The following is a 24,937-nucleotide window of genomic DNA, read 5'->3' as shown; positions in this document are numbered from 1 at the left end:
GAAATAATACAAAACACGATATCTAGGTGTTTTAACAAATAAAAAAAACAACTAAATTAGTTAATATTAAATTTATAAAAAAAATTAAAAACTAGGTGGGGGCCTTGGCCTGTGGGAGCCTTGGCCCCCATAAGCCCCATCCTAGATTCGCCATTTCTTCTAATTCGGGATAGTCAAGGGCGGTTCGTCGCGGCAAGAGCTATCCATAAACATGTTATGGATCCACTAATGATGGAAGCGCTAGCAACAATGGAGAGTTTCCAATTGGCGAGTCGGAGTCAGACCTGTCAATCCAAGATCTATACTATACATATAACCTTGTAAAATAGCACTTCTAATCAGGAACGGAACTAGAATTTCGTGAACGTGGGGGCCAAACTATGAACAACAATGAAAATTTAAGATTCAGGAATTTAATAGTTTGTTTGGTTTGAATTTTGAGGGAGGTTTTCTGAGTAATGAGTAGAGAGACCAAGAAACATAAATGAGAGTAATAATTAAAGAAAAAACTGATTGGAAACTATTCGCAAAGAGAGAGATTGAATTTTGGAACACAAAACAAACTCAGTGAAATAATACAAAACACGATATCTAGGTGCTCTTAACAAATAAAAAAAAACTAAATTAATTAATATTAAATTTATAAAAAAAAATTAAAAACTACATGGAGGCCTTGGCCCGTGGAAGCCTTGGCCCCCATAAGCCCCTTCCTATATTCACCATTTCTTCTAATCCGGGATGGTCAAGGGCAGTTCGTCGCGGCAAGAGCTATCCATAAACATGTTATGGATCCACTGATGGTGGAAGCGCTAGCAGCGAGGGAGAGTTTCCAATTGGCGATGGAACTAGGGCTGGATAACATCATTTTGGAAGGTGACTCCCAACAACTGATTAGATTGATTCAACGGATAACATCATTTTGGAAGGTGACTCTTAACAACTGATTAGATTGATTCAACGACACGGAGAAGAACATCAGATTATTTGGGTTGTTATTTCTGACATTACTTGCTTTCTAGATGGGTTTTCGAGAGCTGAGACGTGTTCTGTGAGGCGGAGCGGCAATAGAACTACTCATAGTGTTGCTCAAAAGCTGTGCTGAGGTTCTGGTATCTAGGAGGTTATGCCTCCTCTGTGGCTTCTCTCTTCCCTTCAAGGGGATGGATGCCCGTTGTAGTTCTCTTCTTGATTTTGCCATCATCGATAAAACTGAGCTCTATAATTTTGACACTTAAAAAAAAAAAAAAAGGTTAATGCTATCAAGTAATAATAGTTTCCAACAAAACAAATCTATGTAGTTGAAACTTTTTTCCTTTTATTTTATTAAAGAAAGTTGAAACTTGAATTCGCTGTTCAACTAGCAATAACGACTAGTAATGTCAGTACCGAACTTCTGCAGAATACTCTCTTATCCCATACTACCATTACAAATAACTAATTTAAGTTGATATCTCAAGTTCTCAAACTCGCTTTCAAATGCACCATACTAATACAATTGAACAAATCCAGTAATAGGGCAGAAAACTGATGCCAAAAATGCTTTTACATAAATATTTGATAGACAATACAATTGATGAATTTGCTTGAAAATCCTTGAGAAACAACACAGCCGAATCACCATATGGTAATAATGTAAAGGAACTCCTGTGAACATTTAAATGATTTTTTTTTTTTTTTAAACTCAGGTGGATCTTTCTGAATTCAAAACAGCCGTTGAATCAGAGTTGTTTCCCCCAATGGGATTTTGCTTCCTCTCTGCTTGAAGAGACCGACAGAGTGATTCAAGCTTTTCCTTCTGATTCTTCGTTTTCTCCAGTTGTTTCTTCAAGTGCTCACGCTGCTAAGTCAAAAGAATCTAAGTGCTGATTTTCATCGGCAATACAGTTCAACTCAATCCAACACTTTTTGCATGGAAAAATGAACTTCTGAACTAACTGACCCAAGGCCATTTTAAACCAGTGCACAAAAAAAGGAACACAGAAGAAACAGCAGGAAGCATTTTGAAGAATTCCCAACCGGCAAAATGTTTCCCATGATGTTCAGAAGATGGTGGAATTCAATACACCACAGATAATTTAATGCTGAATAACAATACATAGAAAAAAAACTGGCATAATTTAATGCTGAATATGCAGATGACGGAAAGTCCCTGATGCAACCAAAGATATCCATAGATAATGTAGAGAGAGAAACTCCCAAATGGGATACAAAACAGACTAGCTGTTGATAATATTTGTTTAAAATGATAAAAACTACCAAAAGAAAGGACCCCAACACCTATATATACACCCAATACAAAAAGAGACATAAATACCCTTACTACATACTACATCATACTTCCCTACTAAAAAGAAACTTGTCCTCAAGTTACGGTAGTGTCCTCCGGCAAATAGGACACCAAGTGTTGCACATTGAATGCGTTGGAGATGCTCAAATGAGAGGGTAAGCGGACTTGATAAGCGTTGTCATTGATCTTGCGCAAGACTTCACAAGGACCCACTTTCCGATCGTTCAACTTCATGTAAGCATTGTGAGGATGCCTATCCTTGCTCAAAATAACCCAAACAAGATCCCCTTCTTTGAACAAAACCTCAATTTTGTGTGCATCAACGGCTGCCTTATACTTCGCATTAGACTTCTCAATGTTGAGCTTCACTTGAAAGTAGATTTTCTTCATAAACGTAGCCATATCTTCTGCCTTGGAGTGTCCCTTCTTAGGGGTTGGCAAAGGAACGAGGTCAACCACACTAGAAGGTTTCAACCTGTAAACCGCTTCAAATGGAGAAGTGTGAATGGTGCAGTTTAGCGAAGAATTGTAAGCACACTCCGCCAAGGGAATAATTCCTTCCTAACTTTTTGGATGTTCACCAACTAAGCATCGCAACAACTTCCCAAGACTCCGGTTAACCACTTACGTTTGACCATCAGTTTGAGGGTGAAAAGAAGTACTAAAGCATAAGTTGGTGCCAATCTTCCTCCACAAGGTCCTCCAAAAATGGGCAAGGAACTTAGCATCTCTATCGGAGACAATAGAAGTAGGGACGCCATGCAACTTGTAGACCTCCTTGAAATAGAGATTGGCAATGTTAGTCGCATCCATAATCTTCTTACAAGGTATGAAATTAGCCATTTTTGAGAACCGATCCACTACCACCATGATAGAATCACTCCGCCTATGCGTAGGAGGAAGCCCCAAAACAAAATCCATACTCACGCATTTCCAAGGACTTTCTGGCACCGCTAAAGGCAAATACAACCCCGCATTAGTGGCTGTCCCCTTATTCCGTTGGCAAGTTTGACACCTTTGCACATAGCTCCCCACATCTTACTCATTCCCGGCCAATAGTATGCATTTTGAAGCAACGCTAAAGTCTTATCATTGCCAAAATAACCCAACTTGTGACTTTCGGCCAACAATTGCTTCCTTAAAGAACATGTAGGGACACACAACTTGAGTTCTTTAAAGAGAAATCCATCATTCAACATGAAACATGGATCGATAACCTTACCACACCTTTGCAAAGCATCGATTATCTTACTAAAGTACGGATCTTCGGCATAGAAAGTGAGAAATTCTTCAAACCCAACAACTTTGTTCTTCATTTCCACCAAGACTCTTCTACTCAAATCATCGGCCACTTTGATGAGAATCCCCGATTTGTGCCTCAAAGAGAATGAATTGTTGTGGATAAGCCACCCACTTGGCATGCCGTTTATTGAGGTGTTGTTAGCTATTGATGTACTTAAGAGCTTCATGATCGGTGTTGAGAACAAATTCCTTGTAGGCAAGGTAATAACTCCAATGTTTGATGGCTTGAACAATGGCATAGAATTCCAAGTTATAAGTAGAGTACTTGAGTTTAGCACCGTTCAACTTTTCGGTAAAGAAAACAATAGGTTGACCACCTTGGCTTAAGACTCCACTAATCCCACTCCCGAAGCATCACAATTAAGCTCAAAAGTTTTGTCAAAGTCAGGTAAGGCCAAGATAGGAGCTTCGGTAAGCTTGGACTTCAACAATTTGAAACTCTTGACAGCTTCTTCGGACCATATGAACACCCTTTGCTTGAGGCAATCGGTAAGAGGAGCCGCGATACTATTAAAGTTGGCAATGAACCTTCGGTAGAAAGTAGCTAACCCATGAAAACTCCACACTTCATGAACACTTGTAGGCGTTGGCCATTCCACAATGGCTTTAATCTTGTCTTCATCCATGTGAACCCCTTTTGAAGACACCACATACCCCAAAAATACCACCTTATCGACAACAAAACTACATTTCTTCAAATTCGCATAAAATTTCTCTCTTATCAAGATTTCAAAGACTTGTTGGAGGTGGGATGAGTGATCTTCAAAATATCAACTATACACCAAGATATCATCAAAGTACACAACTACATATATACCCAATAGAGGTTGAAGCATTTGAGTCATTACTCGCATAAAAGTGCTTGAAGCATTGGTAAGACCAAAAGACATCACAAGCCATTCAAAGAGGCCATGAGGGGTCTTGAACGCCGTTTTCCATTCATCTCCCGGGCAAACTTGAATTTGATGATAACCACTTCTTAGATCAATCTTTGAGAAGACCTTTGAACCGGCAAGACAATCCAACATATCATCTAGCCTCAGAATGGGAAAGCGGTACTTGATAGTGATCTTGTTGATAGCTCTACTATCTACACACATCCTCCACGAACCATCCTTTTTCGGAGTCAAAAGAGCCGGCACCGCATAAGGGCTAAGGCTTGCCCTTATGTAGTCTTTCTCTAGAAGATCCTTAACTTGCATTTGAATCTCTTCTCTCTCCCTTGGAGACATTCTATATGCGGGTTTGTTTGGAAGGGACACCTCGGGTACCAAGTCAATACAATGTTGAATATCTCATAAATGAGGCAATTCGGGAGGCAACTCTTGAGGAAACACATCAACATACTCCTTCAAAAGTTTAGAAATCGCCTCGGGAACATCCTACACACCCATATCCGCCATAGGAACCAACACTAGAACCTACCCGGTTTCATGACTTTCCTTGAGAAATCCTTTAGAAGCAAGCAACGTAGTGGGAGGAGGTGTTGTAGTCACCTTCTCCTTCAAAGGTAACAGAGTGAATTGTCACTTCTCCTTAAGGACAGTGTAGGTATTCTTCCTTCCATCACGGATGGAATGTCTATCATATTGTCACGGACGACCAAGTAGTATATGACAAGCATTCATAGGAACCCCATTGCACCAAGCTTCATCAAAGTACTTTTGCCGAATGGAGAAAGATACCAAGAACCTTTTAGTCACCTTGATTTCATTACCCTTCTTGAACCAAGAAATGGTACAAGGATAGGGATGCTCCTCCACTTTGAGTTGTAACTTGTCCACCTCCTCTTGAAAGACTACATTCTCACAACTTCCGCTATCAATAATCATGTTGCAAACTCTACCGCTAACATTGCAAGTGGTGTAAAAGATATTGGTACGCAACCAATCTTCATTACTAGCATCCTTAGGAGCAAGGAGAGTTTTTTTTATCATCAAAGCATAGCCTTCTTCCTCCTCACCATCACCCCCAATTTCTTCACATATTGCTTCGTCATAAACGGGAATATCATCCTCACAACCTTGTTACGACCTCCGGAAGCCTTACGACAATCCGAAGACTTGTGACCCGGTTCCCCACACTTGAAGCACTTGAAACCTCCACTTTGGAATTGATTTCGAGCTCCCGAAGCACCGGATTGAGGCTGATTTTGAGCCAGTGTGAAAGCCTCATCCGCTCGGTTTTGAGTACCAACCCCGGAAAAAGCACCTTGGCCACCACTAGAGGAAGAACCACCCATAGCATAAGAGTAAAAGGGCTGCCAGGATGTGGAACAACCTTGATATTGTTGCCCGGATCTCGAAAACTTCCTATTTTCTTGCTTTTCGGCCACCAAGGCTCGATTGTAAGCTTCCGAAACCATCCACACAGTTTGCATAGCAAGGGCATCTTGGATTGTGATTGTCAACCCACTTATGTACCTTGCAACCATTTGATCTTCACTTTCATTCAAATCAACTCTAGCAATAAGTTGATGAAAAGCCCCCGTGTACTCATCAACACTTCCAACTTGTTTGAGATAATGCAAATTTTTGTAGAGATTTTGCATATAATTGAAAGGCAAGAATTGCTCATTGAGTTTCTTCTTCATTTTCTCTCATTCTCTAATCTTTTCCTTTCCTCTTCGTAGCCTAGTTCCTTGCAATTGCTCCCACCAAGCGAAAGCTCTTCCTTTGAGACGGATAGCCACTAACTTTACATTCTTCCCCTCGGAGACATCTCCATAATCAAACACTCTTTCAACAGTATTTATTCAATTGACAAACTTATCCAGGTTAAGACTTCCATTGAACTTGGGAAGTTCAATTTGATGTTCTTCTCCCATCTACAAGAAGAGTGAGTGGAAGGTGGCCTACACCAATTCGGATCACCAAAAGGATTGTTAAAGTGACTTTGAGAGTCCTTGGACCCTCCACTACCTGCACGCAACACTTGCAAGCCTTGCACCATCGCCGTTAAGGTAGCAACTTGTTGTCTCAACTCTTGAATCTCATGGTTTGGTTGCCAAACTCATTCTCTTCACCATTGTTCCTCACAAAGCCTCTACCTCTACCTCCTCTTTTACCTCTAGCCCGATAAGCCATTACAATATCCAAATTAAACTCCAAACAAGTAAATCCACCCCAAATAATGAAAACCCAGCCAAATCAGTACACGAACAGCCTCAAATCACAATCAATCGACACAAATAGTGACAACCCAACAACAAACTGCAAGAAATCGAAGCAAATAACAACAAACGAGACAAACCCAACTGAAATCTAACCTGAAACACTGATTCAAGTGCCAAACGAGGGTGAATCGACTGTTTCGAGGTCAGTCGAAGGCTGTTCAAGCCTTAATCGAGTGGTTTGAACACCATAGAGGTGAGCGAAGGCTGTTCGAGCAGAGCCCAAGCATTTTGCGCACTGTACAGGTACCGAAATGGTCTGAAATCAAAAACCGACAATGTATTTCACAGCCTTGGGCTGCTGTTCAAGCTCCGAAATGGACAGATCTGGTTCCGAATCACTATTTTGAACAGCGTAGGGGCATTTCGCAGCCATGGGTCACTGATTCGAGCTCCGAAAGTGGCAGATCAAGTGGAAATAAGGTAGGGTCAGGTGCGAAATAGGGTTTTGATGTCTGAAACAGCAAGATTCAGCTTCGAAATGGTCAATTTTGAGAGTTGAGGGGTCGAAATGGTGTTTCCGGCGAGGTTTCTGGCGCCGTTTTAGGGTTCCGGCAATGGTAAGTTTCTGGTGAGATGAACGGTGGGGATTGAGCCTAGAAGCTCTGATACCAAATGATGCAACCAAAGATACCCATAGATAACGTAGAGAGAGAAACTCCCAAATGGGATACAAAAGAGACTAGCTCTTGATAAAATTTGTTCAAAATGATAAAACTACCAAAAGAAAGGACCCCAACACTTATATATAGACCCAATAAAAAAAAAGACATAAATACCCTTACTACATACTACATCAGTTCCAAATTTTGGAACATGAATATAACAAAGCATTGTTTGACATTCAGCAAGAGATGCAAGACAGCAAGAATCATGTACCAAAAGACCACAAAAAGACTAATGGGTCCTTACAGCAATTTGATAAAAACAACAGTGTTCCCGATTTCTCTAGGTAAAAACAACTCGAATGGGGAAAACCATACCTCCTCAATAAGTTCAATGAGAGTAACGTCAGATTTCTCGCATTTGCTCTTTAAGAAGGTGTTCTCTTTTTTGAGTTCCTTTACCGATTTCCCCATCTGGGTTTACAAGCATCACAAACAGAATGGTTAGTTACTCTGAGAACTGCACCATGCTGGTAACAAGATGCAGTAAAATACAGCAATCAACAATACAATTGCAGTGAAAGAAATGGAAATCCTAACGGAATAATTTACCTTCTCAATCTCTTGCTTGAATGTTTCAAAAACCTCGTTACTTTTTACCAGAGCATCCTGCAAAGACATAATGGCATATAAGTGGGGCAGACTAAGTATAGGATAGGGCTCCCCTTAACACGGCAAAAAAATTTAGTACAAGAATTTGTGAACCAGCAGGGTTTCTTTCGGTTCTGTCTTGTGGGTAAACTTCATGAATTGCACTGATGTCAAGTTGCATCCCTAGGGCATTTGTTGTGTGGGAAACTGCTTTTACCACATTAATTGTTCTGTCTAATCTTCATATACACCACTTACCAGTAAGCTAGTATTGGTTGGAGTCTGTAAACTAATGTGTCTTAAGTAAAGATCAACATCATTTCACCTTTCGGTTTGGACCTTTGACAAAATCTACACGGTTAGATATGCATGTATATGGCAGCATGGGCTAATTGGAATAGGCCCCGTTCCAGAAACCTTCTTAAAAAATAAGCAGCTTATTTCACATTTTCAAACTCAAAAATAATGTAAGTAAAAAATAATTTTTTAATTTTTTTTGCATCGTATAAAAGATCTCATTGAGATCTTTCAAACAAGATCCATATTGCATATTTTTAGATTTCAATAAACCCATAATTTTTGAGTTTGAAATTGCCTTCTTAAAAAATAAGGGCTTTTTTCCATTTCTGGAACGGGCTCTAAGTATACTTATTTGATGACCAAGGGCCACCTAAATGGAAATGAGTGTCTATGTTAAATGTGTGCATACTCTCTGTATTCATGGCAACTTCAATGATGTTCGCCATATCACCATTGTTACTTAAAACAAGACGTCATTTGACCCACGTAACTTCTAGTCAGCCTTCATATTTTCTGCCCTTATATATCCACAACTCATTCTTTCTCACTCATCATTCCACCCAACCTTACATTGTCCCAAACTTTGTCCCACCAACTGTCAATTGTCTGATTTCTGAGCTTTTGGTTCGGTTTTGTAGACCATGACCATCCATGAAACTTCCTTCAAAGTAGTGACCAACCTAGGCATAGATGTTTTGATCTTAGATGTTTTTTATTTTTATTTATTTTTATTTATTAGTAACGGGGGCATTTTCAGAAGAAATGACATCAGAAGTCGTCCAGCCTCAGCTCAATCATGCGACTTTGGTTTCACACTGCTTACAAAAGGTATTGGTAATGAAAAGAGAAAGAAATCAATAAATGATTGGCAACCTCGAGTCATTCTTAAATGAAGATAAACAAGAAAGTTAAGAAGTCGCTACATGAAAAATGGTAACCATCCTCCATGCGTGCAGGTCTCAATTGATATATACACATCTTTACACCTCTCAGGCCCCCTTATCATCTAGGAGGGAAAAATAGAAGAATTATCTAGGTCCTGAGAGGTTCTCGGTCACAAGAAAAAAGATACTACAGAATGTTTGGCCATGTTTATTAAAAAAAGCTTGGAGATGTCAGGGAAGTTGTTTAAAGCCACACAAGGGAACTTTTCCCTTTTACCAATTTCCCAAATCTAACTTACACAAATGAAAGTAGAATCAGCAAAAACAAACTTTCTGTGACGGCTAATATTCTTGCAATATGTATGGCAAATTTCAAACAGACGTGCATTTCAAAGGTTTCTCTTCTTTGTTATTGGAATTTCTTTATATAAAATGATATTGCATATATCGAGGCAGGGCATCTTCTTCAATGCATTATTTTCGAAACAGTAGAGATCTGGAGCCTTGTTTTCTGAATTTCAAAAAGCAGCTACATGATCTTCATCCAAAAAGAGGAGAAATAACCACTAATAAAAGTTTGATTTCGGTAAAATGCGGGAACTATGTAATTCTATTCAAATCATGCTTTTAGACAAGTTTCCATCAGCTTCCGAACATGTAAGACAAATACCAAAGAAATACTGCCTGTTGGTCAACAAAAACAGTAGACACAAACTTACCATTCACAGATTTCTGGAAGTAATCCTGTGTTCAGTTACTTTCAGATTTACTTCAAGAAATATAATCTAAAATAATGCTGGCAACTATGGATCAATATTTATTGGAATAAAATAAACCTGGAATTGTTGGAATTTTTCTCCATCAGCTGTTAATTGTAAGCGCAAATTCTTTTCAGTTGCTAATAATTGTGACACCTGTTCTGCATATAACTTCATCTGGGACTGTTCCTGTAGCAATTTTTCCTCATGCTGCTGAATTTTCAAATCGGCAATCTGGAGTTCAAGTGTCTTCTGCTTCAACTACACATACAAGTTCCAAAGCGAAAACAAATCCAAAACCTTGAAAGAGCATTTTAAGAAGAAACGTAGAAATGGATTATAAACAGTAACACCTGAAAAAGTTACCATCTGTGCGTGCTGCTGTTCAGAAAGAGCATACTGATCTGCAAGCTGCTTCAGTTTGCTTCTTAACCTGAACTTGAAGATTTTGTGCATTAGTTTGGATACCCGACTTGGTACCTTATGAAGTAGGATCAATACAGATGGAAGGGCTGGTAAGGAGTAAAGGAATGGATGTAGTGAGCTAAAATAAAATTACATGGAGCTACATAGCATAAACACCAATGCAACACCCATACAAATTGGGAGATTTCCCGATCTCCCAATTTATTGAGTCGAAGTCAAAGCCTTCGAAAGTGTACATATTTCCAAACTTACCCTTTAAAAGTGGAAAATCCCTTCAATTCAAAAAAGAAAAGGGTAAAATTGGTAGTTTGCCAAGTCTTTGTTGCCATTTTTAGAAAGTGAGCAAACATTTTGGGATAGCCCAAAATGGAATACTGAGAAAACAAATTGGGACGGAGCTAGTAGAAAACTATCTTTTCGTTTTTAACATTTTCAAAGTATCCCAACGAACAATCTTTAGAGGCATGATATTTTAGGTTCCATCCAACTCCACTTTTCATCCATGTCACCATCTAATGTATCAGCATCATTTTATGATCTATCGACGTCATAATACTTCATGATGAAGTTAATCTTCAGATGTGTCCATAATCATACATCTCATTCTCCTTCAGCTGAGACAGACATTCATCTTTTTGCCCTTCCAGCCTAATGCTTACTTCCTGAAACAGAAAGTACGAAACCGAAAATACAATCAAGCAAACAGCCACCCGCGAAACATACAATTCATGAGTACACCCAAAAAAAAAAAAAAAATTTAACCATCGCTTAATGAGCAAAATAGAACATGAGGAATCAATAGGAAAGAGTGGACTTTTCAATGGGGCATCCCCCAGGATTGCCTAAACTATGGACAACTTCATATGAGTTAACACTAACAATCAATTAAGAAAAGAATAACAAACTAACAAAAGATGAAGAGACAGATTCCAATTGGCATATAATATGGATAACGAGCAAAGTTGCGCTAATAAACTAGTGTCAGGACAACTTTGAATGATGCCCCAAAAGACCACCATACTCAACAAAAAGTTACAAGCTTCAACAGGAAGGCATTTGTAAGTAAGAGTTGTTCTAGAAATTTGAGGGTCAAAACCTAGACTAAACCATGTTACCAATCCGTATAGGCATCTTCCGAGATTTGAAATCTCAAAAGGTACGTTTCTTTGGCCTTGCAGACTACCGAACAACTTTTTTATTCAAAAAGGGTGATCCAGAGCAACTGGAGAAGCAAGAGAATTCTAAAGGTAGATCATCACCAGAAGATACTGAGGTGCTTCCATGGGCAACAAAAACGAAGCATACCTCCTTTTTGACACAAGGTACAAACATAGATCCGGCAACCCCCCTTGTAGAAAAGAGAGAACAAGCAATTTTCTTCCAAAAGCTCAGGTATAAAAATTGACTAGACAAACTAAGTGGGAAAAAAAGAACTTTAACTCACCCAAATGGCTAAGAGAACCACACAATGTTCTTGAACCGAAATATGTTTCACACCCATATCCTATCTTCAGCTCGGTACAGACCATGCTGCCCGTCTGAGGTTTTTCCAATTTACAGAATGCAAGAACATATCACGCTATTGCAAGAAAGATGCAGATTAATGATGGAAAGGAAGAGCCGTAAACACCTTAATTGCATCATGGAATTTAGTTGATAGATCAAGTCTCAAGTTTTGCCCTTCTGTTGATACTCGTTTGCATTCATCCTGCCAAGCAAGGAGCAAGAAAAGAAAATCGTAACATCTAACTGAAAGCAAGTGGTTTAAGTTTCACAACTACTATTTCAAAACCCAGATTCAGAAAAAGAAATTACTAAGAGAAAATAGATTGAATTAGTAATCTACAATCCAGGGTACCAAAAGTTAAAACGTCGTAAACAAGGTAAATGGTGATCTGGATCAAATTGTAGACGAATTATAACTCCATTCACAAGTTCAGAAAATTCGGCAGTTTCTCATCCACAGTTTTATTTATTAAATTTTTGAGTTGGTGGGGGTTGTCACAACTCTTCAAGCAGTTTTTATTAGTCCAAAAAGTAGCCAACCTAATATAAGAGGGAAGAAATGTTTAACAAAGATGAAATACAACAGTAACACAAGATCAGCTGCGATAGAGGGAGATGACAAAAGGTATACCATTAGCATTTTGTTCTGACGCTGTAACTCCCGGCACAGTGACTCAAGTTTATCTCGAACGGTGATGGCTACAAAAAAGGGGAAATAATAAATACAAATACAAATGTATAAAGAAATAAATTTAGATTTTACATAATCAAGATAAGAACTTGGGTAAAATAGAGTTAACCCCCTCTAACTATTATTTCTGGCACTTAACCCCCTAACTAATGGAAACCTTCTTCGTTTTTGCATTCTGCTAGGAATTGGATGGTAAATGTCATGTGCTAGTCACATGCCGTCAAGCCCTCCCATTTGAAAATTATTGACATTATTACCCTTCTCTTTCCCATACATGTATATATACACACACAGAGAGAGAGAGAGAGAGAGAGAGAGAGAGAGAGAGAGTGTCTTATGAGGGATCCCCTACTTAGCTTAAGTGAGGACCTCATAGATCCCGATCGAATTTCAATGATCCGAGCCGCTCAATGTGATCAAAACGCGATTTTAACAGTCCCTGCGAGAAATCGTAAAAAAAAAATGGCCGGAAAGAACTTCATCCGAACAGTTTTTTTATTGAACGATTCAAAAAAAAACTGCTCAAATCAAGTCCTTCCCGGTCTTTTTTTTTGCCGATTTCTAGCGGGTACCTTTAAAATCACATTCTTATTATATTGAGCGGCTCGGATCATCAAAATTCAATTGGAAAATGGGAGAAATGAGGAGGTCCGCACTTAAGGAGCTTATTTAAGGTCCTCACAAGAAGCTCACTGTGTGTGTGTGTGTATATATATATATATATATATATATATATATATATATATATATTATATTCCCCTTTCAATTAGGGATCCCTTAATGAGTTAAGGACCTCCTCTTTCCCGATCGAATTTTGATGATCCAAACCGCTCAATATGATCAAAACGTGTTTTTAAAGGTCTTCACGAGAAACCAGCAAAAAAAGACCGAACATAACATCTTAAAAAACACCCCAAATCTCGATCTCATAGTTTCCGATCAAATTTTGATGATCCAAACCGTTCAATGTGTTTGAAACATGTTTTTAAGGGTATCAATGAGAAATCAGCTCAAAATATAACCGGAAAGTGCTTGATCCAAACAGCTTTTCATAAATGTCTATATATATTGTTTTATGAAAAACTGTTTGGATCGAGCACTTCTTGGTCATATTTTGAGCTGATTTCTCGCGAGTACCCTTAAAAACGGTTCGGACCATCAAAGTATGATCGGAAACTTTAGGGTGTTTTTTAGATGTCCCTGGAACCGCCCCGTATATATATATATACACACACACGGAAAGTTTCAAATGAGGACCTCTTAAAATGCGGACTCCCCTTTCCCGATCGAATTTCGATGATCCTAGCCGCTCAATGTGTTCAAAACGTGATTTTAAGGGTACCCACGAGAAATCGGCAAAAAAAATAACTGCGAAGGGCTCGATTTGAGCAATTTTTTACTGAACTGTTCAATAAAAAACTGTTCGGATGCTCTTCCTGGTATTTTTTTTGGTAATTTCTCACAGGTACCCTTAAAATCACGTTCTGGTCATATTGAGTGAATTGAATCATCAAAATTCGATCGGAAAAGGGGAGAAATTGGGAAGTCCGCATTCGCAAACTTCTCCTAAGGGCATTCACACTGTGTTAAAGTGCGGACGTCCCCTTTCCCGATCGTATTTCAATGATCCGAGCCGCTCAATGTGTTCAGACCGTGATTTTAAGAGTACCTGCAAGAAATCACCAAAAAATATGAAAAAAACTGATCCGATCGAGCCCTTCCCGGTCTTTTTTTTTTTTTTTTTCCGCCGTTTTCCCGCAAGTACCCTTAAAATCACGTTTTGAACGACTCAGATCATCGAGAATTTGGTCGGGAAAGGGGACGTCCCCATTTTAGTTAAAATGCGGACGCCCTTATAAGAAGCCGACTGTATGTGTGTGTGTATATATACATATATATATACATACACACAATGCACTTCTTATGAGGACCTTAAGTGAGGACCTCCCTTTCCCGATCAAATTTCGATGATCCAAACTGTTCAATGTGTGCAGAATGTGATTTTAAGGGTACCCCCGAGAAATCGACAAAAAATATGACAGAGAAATGCTTGATTTGTGCAGTTTTTTACTAAACTGTTCAATAAAAACTGCTCGAATGAAGCACTTTCCAGTCATATTTTTTTCTGATTTCTCGCTAGGACCCTTAAAATCATGTTCTGATCATATTGAACGGTTTAGATCATCAAAATCCGATCGGGATCTATGAGGTCCGCACTTGAGCTAAGGGATCCCTCATAAGAGGTGGACTGTGTGTGTATATATATATGGGGCCGGATCTTCCCACACAAAACTCAACACAAATTGCGACACTCCATCTCAAGCATTGAAACCAAGGGCTAAGATTAAAACTTAAAACACCTCCTCTCCCCTCCCACTAACGTCTTCTCTATCTCCTGGTAAAAAAAATTGTCGTTCTCTCTCCTCAACCCTCACCTCTGTTCTCTCTCCTTCACACCTGTTCTTCTTCATCGAACCTCACCTTCACCTCTGTTCTCTCTCTCCCTCACATCTGTCCTTCGTCAAGCCTCCTCGCCGCCATCCGACGAGGGCTTGTGACGAGGTGCTTGCTTCTCCATACTCGCCCTCCGCTGTGGCTGTAATCTTTCTCACCTCGAATCCAAGCCCTAATTCTGGGGTCCATACTAGCAACAATTGAGGTAATATTCTATACCTCTTTTCTATCTCTCAACATTCAGGTCTTTGATTTCTACTTAGGGTTTAAAAGATTTTGGGTCTTGGATTTCTGCCAAGGGTTCAAACAATTTTGGTTCTTGGATCAAACACATCGACATACCTGTCTCTGTTCACGTCGATTTTGTCGAACATTTGGACTTCCCGGCGTAGCTTCCCTGATTTCAACAATTTTGGGTCTGGATCAAACACATCGACGTATCTTGAATCTTGGAGTTCTTTTCAACAGGAAGGAAAATTGGCTACATGATATGGATTCTAATGCCATGAATTTCTATACTCCACTCCCATTTACAAGGCAATGCCAATCCATAGTTTTGATCCGGAAAATGAGGGCAATGCTACATGCGCATACAGTTATACAAATCTGATACCCCGGTTTATTCGATAATGAAACATCCAGTTAAACACGGCAAGTGCTAATGTTATCGAACTTCTCAAATGAATTGTCATCACAATTGAAATGGCCGATTTTTTTGTAGCCAATGACTACATCCTTTTTCCCATGAAGTAGTTGAGTAGCTTCTCCTTTCTCCAGTTTGCTGTAATCCATAGTGTGCAAAACCTTTCCCCCAAAATCTGGTGTTTTGGAACATTACTATATTTTCCCGAGCAAATCACCAGAAATTTAAAGGCATCCCACAAACATTTTCACTCTCACAGTCTCAAATGGAACAATCAACAAGACTACCCACTCCTCAGTCAACTGACGAACAACCTCCGCCGCCACAACCACCACCACCATCACTGCCACCGCCACAACCACAACCACCCTAACAGCACCCCAATATACTGTTTTTGTTGCAATTTATCCAATCCACAATGACCCTAACAGAAGAAACACCTTTGGGGAATAACATCAAACACTTGATGCCCATATGCATCCATCTCATGAATCCCAAAACTAGCTGAAACAAATTCACCCAAAACACCCAAAACAAATTCACTATGCGTCAATATCAACTAAATACAAACACAAATGATTCTGAAACATTTCTAATTAAGAAAAAAAAACTGATTCTTTTTCCTTCGAGAAATTGTTACCCAAATCTATAACTGACTCTCTAAGATTTCATGACCACCAGAAGTTTCAGGTTCATCCGGACCCCTTTTTTTTTTTTCCGGCGAAGAAGGTCCCTGACATGCATCGCAGCAATCGGACGAAGGCAAGACCAAGAAGTTGTTCGGTGGAGAGCGACGTGCACGAGGCATGGGAGGGCGAGTATGGAGAAGCAAGCCCTCGTTGGAGAAGCAAGCACCTTGTCGGATGGCAAACAAGCGTGAGGGAGAGAGAGAATAGAGGTGAGGGTTGAGGAGAGAAAGAAGACGGTGAGAGGAGAGCAGAGGTGTTTTAAGTTTTAATCTAAGCCCTTAGTTTCAATGGCTGAGATGGAGTGTCACAATTTGTATGGGAGGAACCTGCCCCTATATATGCAATCCACTTCCTATGAGAGATCCCTAATTTTGCTTATATGCAGCCTCCCATTTCGAGTCATATTTTGATAATCCAAACTGTTCAGCTTGTTTAAAACATATTTTTAAGGGTACCCACAAGAAATCAACTCAAAAGAATATTTGTAAGTGCTTGATCCAAATAGTTTTTATACAATAGCTCCTGTCAAGCTTTATGAAAAACTATTGGATCAAGCACTACCCAGTTATATTTTGAGCTGATTTTTTGCGAGTATCCTTAAAAACATGTTTTAAACAAGTTGAACGGTTTGAATCATCAAAATATAACCCAAAAATGGGAGGTCCTCAAGTAGGAAAAATGAGGGATCCCTCATAGGATAACCACTGTAAATCAATGGTTATCCTATAAGGGATCCCTTAAATTGCTAAAATGCGGACCTCATAGATTCCGATCAAATTTCGATGATCCGAATCGTTCAATGTGATTAGAATGTGATTTTAACGGTCCTCAAGAAATCAGCAAAAAAATATGACCGGGAAGTGCTTGATCTGTGCAGTTTTTATTGAACGGTCCAATAAAAAATTGCTCATATCAAGCACTTCCGAGTCATATTTTTTGTTAATTTCTCGTGGGGACCCTTAAAATCATGTTCTGAACACATCGAATGGTTTGAATCATCGAAATTTGATTGGGATCTATGAGGTTTGCATTTTACCAATTTTAACGGATCCATTATAGGATAACCACTGTAAATAAATAAATATATATATATACACACACGCACGCACGCATCTGTCTCTCTCTCCTCTTACCTTGCCAAAGCCAACGGTCTCTCTCCTCTTCCCCCCACCTCTCTCTTCGACTGGTTATTCCGAAGCAGCCAGTTATGGGGTGCTTGAGCCTAAGGCTTCAAGGACAGCATCGTCGCTCCTTGGTCCCTTGGATCAGCTTGTGCGAGAGCTTTGCTAGAGCAATCTTCCAAAGTTCCTCCCTCCCTGTAAATGGTGATCCCGTCTCGAACGAGGATTATGTCGTTCTAGGGCTCTTTTTGGTTAGGGAGAACAAAATCGATTTGAACTTGCCATTGTTAGGGCTGACACCGTCGTTGTTGAGGGGGACAACGGAGAACTTGTCCCAGTTGCTTGGAAGGCACTCGTTGCAAGAGATTCCGGCAGCAACAAGGGACTCCTCTTGAACTTCGAGGATCGTAATGGGAAGCCGTGGCGGTTCTGTTCCTCGTACTGGAACAACAGCCGGAGCTACGTCATGACCCAAGGGTGGATCCATTTGTCAAGGAGAAGAAGCTAGACACCAGCGATATCGTTTCTTTCCAGCGGGGTTTGGGTGAGTTGGGTAAGGACCGTCTGTTCAACGACTAGAGGCGTCGTCCTGCAATTCCCCAACAATTAAGAGGCCCACAGATTTTAGGGCACTCCTTTTTGGCTCCAAGTCAAGATTTAGGGTTAGGGAAAGAAATGCTTTTTGGCCTTTGCAGATGCGTGTTTTTGCGAAGGGCAAAATGGTAACTTAAGGCCTCTCCATTATGGAAGTCAGCCGGATAAGGGTTTCCAATAGTAGGGGGCTAAGTGCCAAAAATAATGATTAGATGGGGTAAAGTATCTCCGAGCCATAGTTAGCAAAGGTTAACTGTAATTTACCCTAAGAACTTTGTGTAATTTCTCGTATGTCATTTCCAGCTTTCAGCAAAGTCGAAGTGTCTACTGATAAAATCTGCCAAAGTTCTCAAGAGACATGACTAAGACTTTCCAGACAATCTCAAATTTTACAGAAGTTCTCAATATGAACCTATTGATGGAAATTGCATGCAACTTGAATTTTTCAATCTATATAGTAGTGCATTAGAAATGTTTCCAATGAAACTCATAATGCATACAGATGATTTGACCGGTCAATTGAAGAAAAAAGAAACAGTTTCTTGAACAAGAAGCAAAACATCAGCCAGTCACTGAATTTGACAAAACTTGTGTGTCCTCCAATGACAAAATCTAAGAGGGATGCAAAGACAGTTCAACGGCTTCAGCAAACTCAATGCACAAAGTCCTATCCATGTACCCAGCACATCATATCTAGATAACAAGTCCCCTGCTCGTCTATTGTACCCCAATCATCTGTGGTACTAAATACTGTAAGAAATTCTCCACCCAGAAATATCAGTAAACAGATGGTAGAGCATACCTGACATGTTTAAACTGTAGCGACGTAAGGCTAAAGCTATACTCTAGGAAAGAATAGTGATAAAAGGCTATATTTGAGCAATGTTGCTCCAAAGGTGCAAATGCTATTTCTTCACATTTTCTGATAAAATTCCTAATGAAAATGCTCTATATAGGACCACTAGAGAGACGTAGAGACAAACAACATGGCCACCTTTTCTCCATACCTAAATCTTGTGCCCAAACTGCACAAGATACGGACAAGCTAAAATATAGCAAGAGGTTTAGGTGTTTAGCTACCCAATGCAGCGGATACACGAGCTTCATGCAATTTTGTACCATTAGCAACCTGCAAACCTTACACTTCAACATCGGAAAGTCTCGTGCTGCTCTAATTTCAAGGAGATTTGGCGTACATGTCCCATGAGATGGTTGATTGACAGAAGGATTTTACTTATCTATTGAGGAGTCTTTTGTCAGAAAAAGAGACAATCTAGAAACAAATATTGGATGCTATTAGGTTGGTGAGCCGCATTATGACAAAATGTTCTGTTTAACTTCTCTAGAATGTTAGTGCCAACACCATAAGGGATACGCAAACCATCCATAAAAAAAAATGACAGACATGACTTAAGCCTCACCATTATAAAGTAGCTTTTATGATTCTTACATCAGATGACGACAACCGGAGACCAAATAACTGTCTCCAGAACCAACAGAAGTCCATAGTTATAAGCATTAACAGTTGAGCTCCTCTTTGGGCATGTCGTTGGGCTCCTCTTTCAAATCAAAGACAGCGTGGAACTCAGTTGTGGAAAGATTTTAGAAGAGGTTAGCAGGATGGAAGCATCAATATATTCCAAAAGGAGGTAGACTGACACTTATCAAAAGTACGCTTTCTAGCTTGCCCACTTATTTTATGTCTAGGTTTGTTATTACGGTTTTGGTTGTTAAGCAGTTGGAGAAGATACAAAGGGATTTTCTGTGGGGAGGAGTGGGGGAAGAGTTTAAGTATCATCTAGTTGATTGGGATATGGTGTGTACTCCCGTTCAAGAAGGAGAATCGGGAGTGAGAAGTTTAAAGCTGTTCAATCAAGCTCTACTGGGGAAATGGCTTCGGAGGTTTGCATGTGAAAGAGAGAGATGGTGGAGAAAAGTGGCTGTAGCGAAGTATGGATGTGAGTGGGGAGGATGGTCTTCCCGTGATGTGAGCCTTTGTAAATTATACTCATTTGGCAGTTGGTGAGGGGAGAAGGGTGAAGTTTTAAGACCGTGTGTGGTGTGGAGAAGTGAGCTTGTGGTGGCTTTCTTAAGTACTTTTCGTTTGGCTTGTGAAAGGGATGCAAGGGCGTAAGATCCCACATCGGGATATTGGAAAAAGTTAATTTGATATATAAGGAAACACAAGCAACTACTGTATAACCTGAGGTTAACCTTTTGAGCCACGTGATTAGGCTAAGGGTAAACAGGACAGGCGCGGATCATTACAGGTGGTATCGAAGCATAACCGTGGTCGACATGGTGGGGGCCATCTTTAGAATCTGGTACGAGCATACTGATGTGTTGTACATTACTAAGTGCCACACCATGGTAATGTAACAGGGACGTTGCAGCCAAGGTGGGGAGATTATAAGATCCCACACCGGGAAATTGGAAAAAGCTAATTCAATATATAAGGAAACCCAAGCAGTACTGTATAACCTGAGGTTAACCTTTTGAGCCACGTGGTTAGGCTAAGGGTACACAGGTCAGCTGAAGCGGGTCGTTACAAAGAGTATAAGATTATCTTCTTCTCTATGATGGGGCTATGGTTTGGGATAGTCGTTCGCATAGACATGTTTGAGATGGGGAGGAGAAAGCTTTGATGGCTCTATTCTCTAGAGTGTACGATATGCAAGGAATAGGAGGAGAGGATGAGATGAGTGTTAGATTTCTTGGAGGGATCCAACCTAAAACCAATTGGTAATAGCTAGAGTAGCCTCTAGAATTTATTAACCAAGCTTGGGTGGCTTAGATGAGCGATGTGAGACAAGTCTAACAATGAGTTGGAATCTTTCTAAATTCAGTCTTTTTTGTGAAATCTTATTATCAAGCGTTGCGGGGGAATGGTAACTCTACCCTTCTGTGGCCAGCGTTTTGAAAAATAAAAGCGTCCTTGACGAAGAATTATTGTTAATTGGTATTGTATATGTAAAAGGGATGCCGAGACAGTGAATCACCTTCTCATCCATTACTCGGTGGCATGGGAACTTAGGTCCGCGGTGTAAGCAGGGTTTGGGTTACAATGGGTTACATCGAGAAATGTTATGGAGCTTTTAATCACTCGGAGGGGTGCTAGAGTGGGTAAAAAGAAAAAGCACGCACGGGCTATGATTCCTCTTTGTTTGATGTGGACTATTTGGCATGAGAGGAATTCGAGATGTTTTGAAGGGGTCGAAAAACCTTTGTTTAAAATTAAAAGTTTTGATGGTTAGTAGTTTGTATAGTTGGGACAAGGGAGAATGTTCCCTTCATCATTTTCTAGATTGGTTTGAGTTGTTCAATTCACACGGTGGTGTATAGGGCCTTTTTTGTCTTGGTGGCCTTTTTTGTATACAGTGGCATTCCCTTAATGACTTCTTTTATACAATTATTTAGTTAAAAAAAAAACCAGTTGAACATGAAGACAGCAGCCATCAAATTCTTGATAAATAAGCTACCTGAATCTCTTTCAGCAAGAACTTGTTGATATTTCAACGTGAACTCTAGAAACTCCTTCTCAGATTTAAAGGCCCGCTTTGTGTTCTTTCGTTTCACTTCAGAGGTTTCCTGACAAAGAAATGTCGTCCAACCATCAACATACTTAACAAGCATCATGAAATATCTCTTGGTGGTTACACAAGGAGTCGGCACAAAACAGCACACGAATCATGAAGTACAGCCAAAATTTACGAGTCAAGATAGAGCTAACAGATATTTTGGTATGCCACCACTGCCGACCGCGGGGGGCGGTTGTTCACGTCATGAAGGATACCAAAATAGAATAAGAGACAATCAGAAGAGAACTTGGAGGAACCCACAATTTCAAAAACAAAAGGAAAATCATATAGCAAATTTGCAACCATTAATGATATAGTGGCAGAAAACAAATGAAGCTAGATCAGTACGAAAGCCAACTTCAGGATCCTTTGTCGTCGTTGTAATCCACACCCCCTTGGTCATTGGGCCATGGCCCATGGGTTTAAACAAATCGTGGTTCACCATGAGACAGTTGTCATGCTTAAGAAGTGCCCCAATCTTATTCTGCACAGATGTTAGGTATAGTGGAATGGTGAGATCTAAACGTTATCTCAAACTCAAAGGTGTTTCACTGACAACCTGCTGCAAGTGTGGAAAAAGCAGTTGTGGCTAAACATCTTTTCTGGGTTGAGATGATAAAATCGTGTCTACACATGAAACTTAAAGGATCTAATTGGAAACCCCTGTATGATCAATCACTGGAACAAAAAGGCGTAACTTTTCCCAATACCTCCGTTAAATTCTCAGTTACAGTGAAGCAATATTTTAAAACTTTCAAATGACCATCTAACTTCGCATGGTAATCACCATTTAGTATTCATACGAAGTTGAGCTTGCAAATCGTGCAGGTAATCTATCAAATCAGCCAAAACTTTTTCTTTCCTTAGTTGCCTCAAACAGAATTCGGGAATTCCTATTTCAAACAATGTGTAGCTAAACTAGCTACATATGTACCAATAAGTTTGTTTCTCTTCCCACTACGTCTTTAACCACATTCACCACGTAGATTAATGGAAGTACTACATTATTTTTTCATTAGTTAAAACTAACTAATGTAAACACCTAAAGGGGCACACCATTTGTACACCAGAAGGAAGAACAAACTGGGTCTATCAGAAACTGACAGTTAAAAGTCGGAACATTGAAATTTTTGGAGTTACAGGAGATGATGATTACTCCCGAACATTCAAAAGGAAAAGAAGAAAGAAAGACATTCGAAGAAAAATAAAATAATAAAGCAAAGAGAAAGCTAAGAAAAAAGAAAAAGGTGACTCAAAACAGCATCTATCTCAAAAAGAATTAGGAGCTTTGATATATACTAACTATTTTTCTGTTGTTTTCAGCACTGTCAGCTGAAGACACCTCCTTCATCTGGGCAGCTTGTGTCCCTATGCCTCCTTCAATTGCTGCAAAAGAAGAAAGAAAGGAATAAGGATAAACTCAGATCAGAATTCCCCCACTCACTTTTCAAGTATATAGGTTAAAATAACACATGAAATTGGAAAATGATAGTCCCAATCCATGCACTAACATCATTTACATGGACTCAAATACAGACACAGGGCGGACATATGTATAAACATTGGATTCATCTGATTTCCATCTCAAGGACACGTGAACACACCAAAATATTCTTATATACTATCTATTTAATTTTGTTTTGCATTGCATTGCAAAAAAATTCACCACGATTTTGTCACCGCTGAACCGAAATCCTAAGGCTGCCTGAACATCTAGTTCACAAAATATACAGCAAAACAAAATAAAACTCGGAAATAAAGGTAGCTAAGGTAGAGATGATAACCTTTCTTTGAACTTGGACGTTGCTCTTGAGCTCCAGAAACAGGCTTCGCTAATTCAGCCATAACCGATATACATTCACTCTGTGAAGAACTGCCCTTGCCAAGCAGTTCTAGCCCCTGTGACCCATCACACACATCATCATTTTCAGTCAATGGGACCGGAAAGGTTCTAGAATTCTCGCTCTTTTCGGCTTTTTCCTCACTTGACTGAAGCTCGTTCACTACTAATTCGGGTCTGGAATCTATTTCTACTAACCTCTCCTCTTTATAATCACTTAATGAGTTTTCTTGCTCAGGTGTTGGTGATTCATCACACCCGTCATTTTCAGATAATGGAACAGGAAAGGTTCTAGAATTCTCACTCTTTTCGGTTTTTCCCTCACTTGGCTGAAGCTCGTTGAGTACTAATTCATGTCTTGAATCTGCTTCTACTAATTTCTCCTCCTTGCAATCAATCACTGGTTTTTCTTGCTCGAGCGTCAGTGTTGAAGGGGCCAACGGTTCCGGTGAGCTATCGACGAACCCGTCAGGCAATGAATGTGCTTCTGGAAGCTGATCTGCAGCTGGGTTTTCCATCTTACCTGCATTGTTTGCATAAGAACGATAAGAATTTGATCGAAAAAATATCATTCTAAGAATCAAGGACAAACAGACAATGCACGCCGTCATTAATAAATGTATGACTGAAACCGGCCAAATTTATAGAGGAAGATGAAGCGTTCCTTACCAAAAAGATTAGACAGCCGAAACTGATTTGGAGACGAGATTGGGAACGAATGGAAACAGAAACCCTAAAATGCTTGGAACTGAATTGTTTTCGGGGAAAGAGTCTATGCATCTGCATACTAATTACACCTAGAAAATTACTTTATTAATTTAGCTAGTTATTTTAAAAAGAAGAGTTAATTTTCTTTTTGTTAATGTAATTTCCTTTTGTGTCTTAATTAAATATTTTATAAAAAAAAAGGTGACATTAACAAAAAAAAAAAAAAAAAGTAGCAAAATCAATTTTCTTTTTAAAATATAACTCTCTATTCTATCTTAAAATGTATTAGTATATTATTTCCTTCTTCTTCTAACATAATATTGAAATGCCAATTTTTCTTTTATTATTTTTCAAATATGATACTTTATAGAATTGATATGCCAATTTTTCTTTTATTATTTTCCAAATATCATACTTTATAGGGGCTATATTTTTCGAAATTGATTTTAGTACTCCCTAAATTGATAATTACACTTCTAAAAGAAGTTCCTTTTGGGAGTGTGGTTATCAATTTGGAGAGTGCCAAAATCACTTTCTTATTTGTTACAGCTATATTTTTGCCACGACTATATTTTAACGGCTCTATTGTAATAGCTATGCTCATATTTTTCAATTTAAATGTTATTTTTTAGATTCTTCGATCGTTATATTTTTCTAACCGGATCTATTCTAATGCGTCATATTTGTAATGGCTATATTTTTCAAGTGTCATAACAGCAATATTTCAA

At 39.3% G+C, this 24,937-nt stretch overlaps 1 protein-coding gene across 2 annotated transcripts; it reads right to left on the bottom strand.

Moving 5' to 3' along the window:
- Nucleotides 1-1,391: 1,391 nt before the first annotated feature.
- Nucleotides 1,392-24,300, bottom strand: LOC131318747 (uncharacterized). 2 transcript variants are annotated; one of them, XM_058348701.1, is made up of 12 exons: nucleotides 24,171-24,300; nucleotides 23,446-24,024; nucleotides 22,965-23,047; nucleotides 21,563-21,671; nucleotides 12,523-12,590; nucleotides 12,016-12,093; nucleotides 10,983-11,047; nucleotides 10,326-10,392; nucleotides 10,038-10,220; nucleotides 7,979-8,035; nucleotides 7,745-7,840; nucleotides 1,392-1,837 (listed from the first exon to the last, which is right to left on the bottom strand). In XM_058348701.1, exons 2-12 carry the CDS (start codon nucleotides 24,017-24,019, stop codon nucleotides 1,682-1,684), a joined length of 1,536 nt encoding a protein of 511 aa, XP_058204684.1. In that variant the 5' UTR covers nucleotides 24,020-24,024; nucleotides 24,171-24,300; the 3' UTR covers nucleotides 1,392-1,681. The 2 variants fall into 2 exon arrangements, with proteins under 2 accessions (XP_058204684.1, XP_058204685.1); XM_058348702.1 differs by having other exon boundaries at nucleotides 23,806-24,024.
- Nucleotides 24,301-24,937: the final 637 nt, after the last annotated feature.

This window comes from Rhododendron vialii, chromosome 3a (genome assembly GCF_030253575.1).
Source record: "Rhododendron vialii isolate Sample 1 chromosome 3a, ASM3025357v1".
NCBI classification, from domain to species: domain Eukaryota; kingdom Viridiplantae; phylum Streptophyta; class Magnoliopsida; order Ericales; family Ericaceae; genus Rhododendron; species Rhododendron vialii.
This window is presented reverse-complemented; position numbering and strand designations above follow the sequence as displayed.

What these genes read in the sequence shown, in the direction of transcription:
- LOC131318747 (XM_058348701.1), bottom strand. Translation starts at nt 24,019, where the DNA reads ATGGAAAACCCAGCTGCAGATCAGCTTCCAGAAGCACATTCATTGCCT. An exon ending in GTCAGAACAAAATGCTAATG is followed by an intron (nt 12,094 to 12,522) that starts GTATACCTTTTG and finishes CTTGCTTGGCAG; the next exon opens with GATGAATGCAAACGAGTATC. An exon ending in AAAAATTCCAACAATTCCAG is followed by an intron (nt 8,036 to 10,037) that starts GTTTATTTTATT and finishes ATGTCTTTGCAG; the next exon opens with GATGCTCTGGTAAAAAGTAA.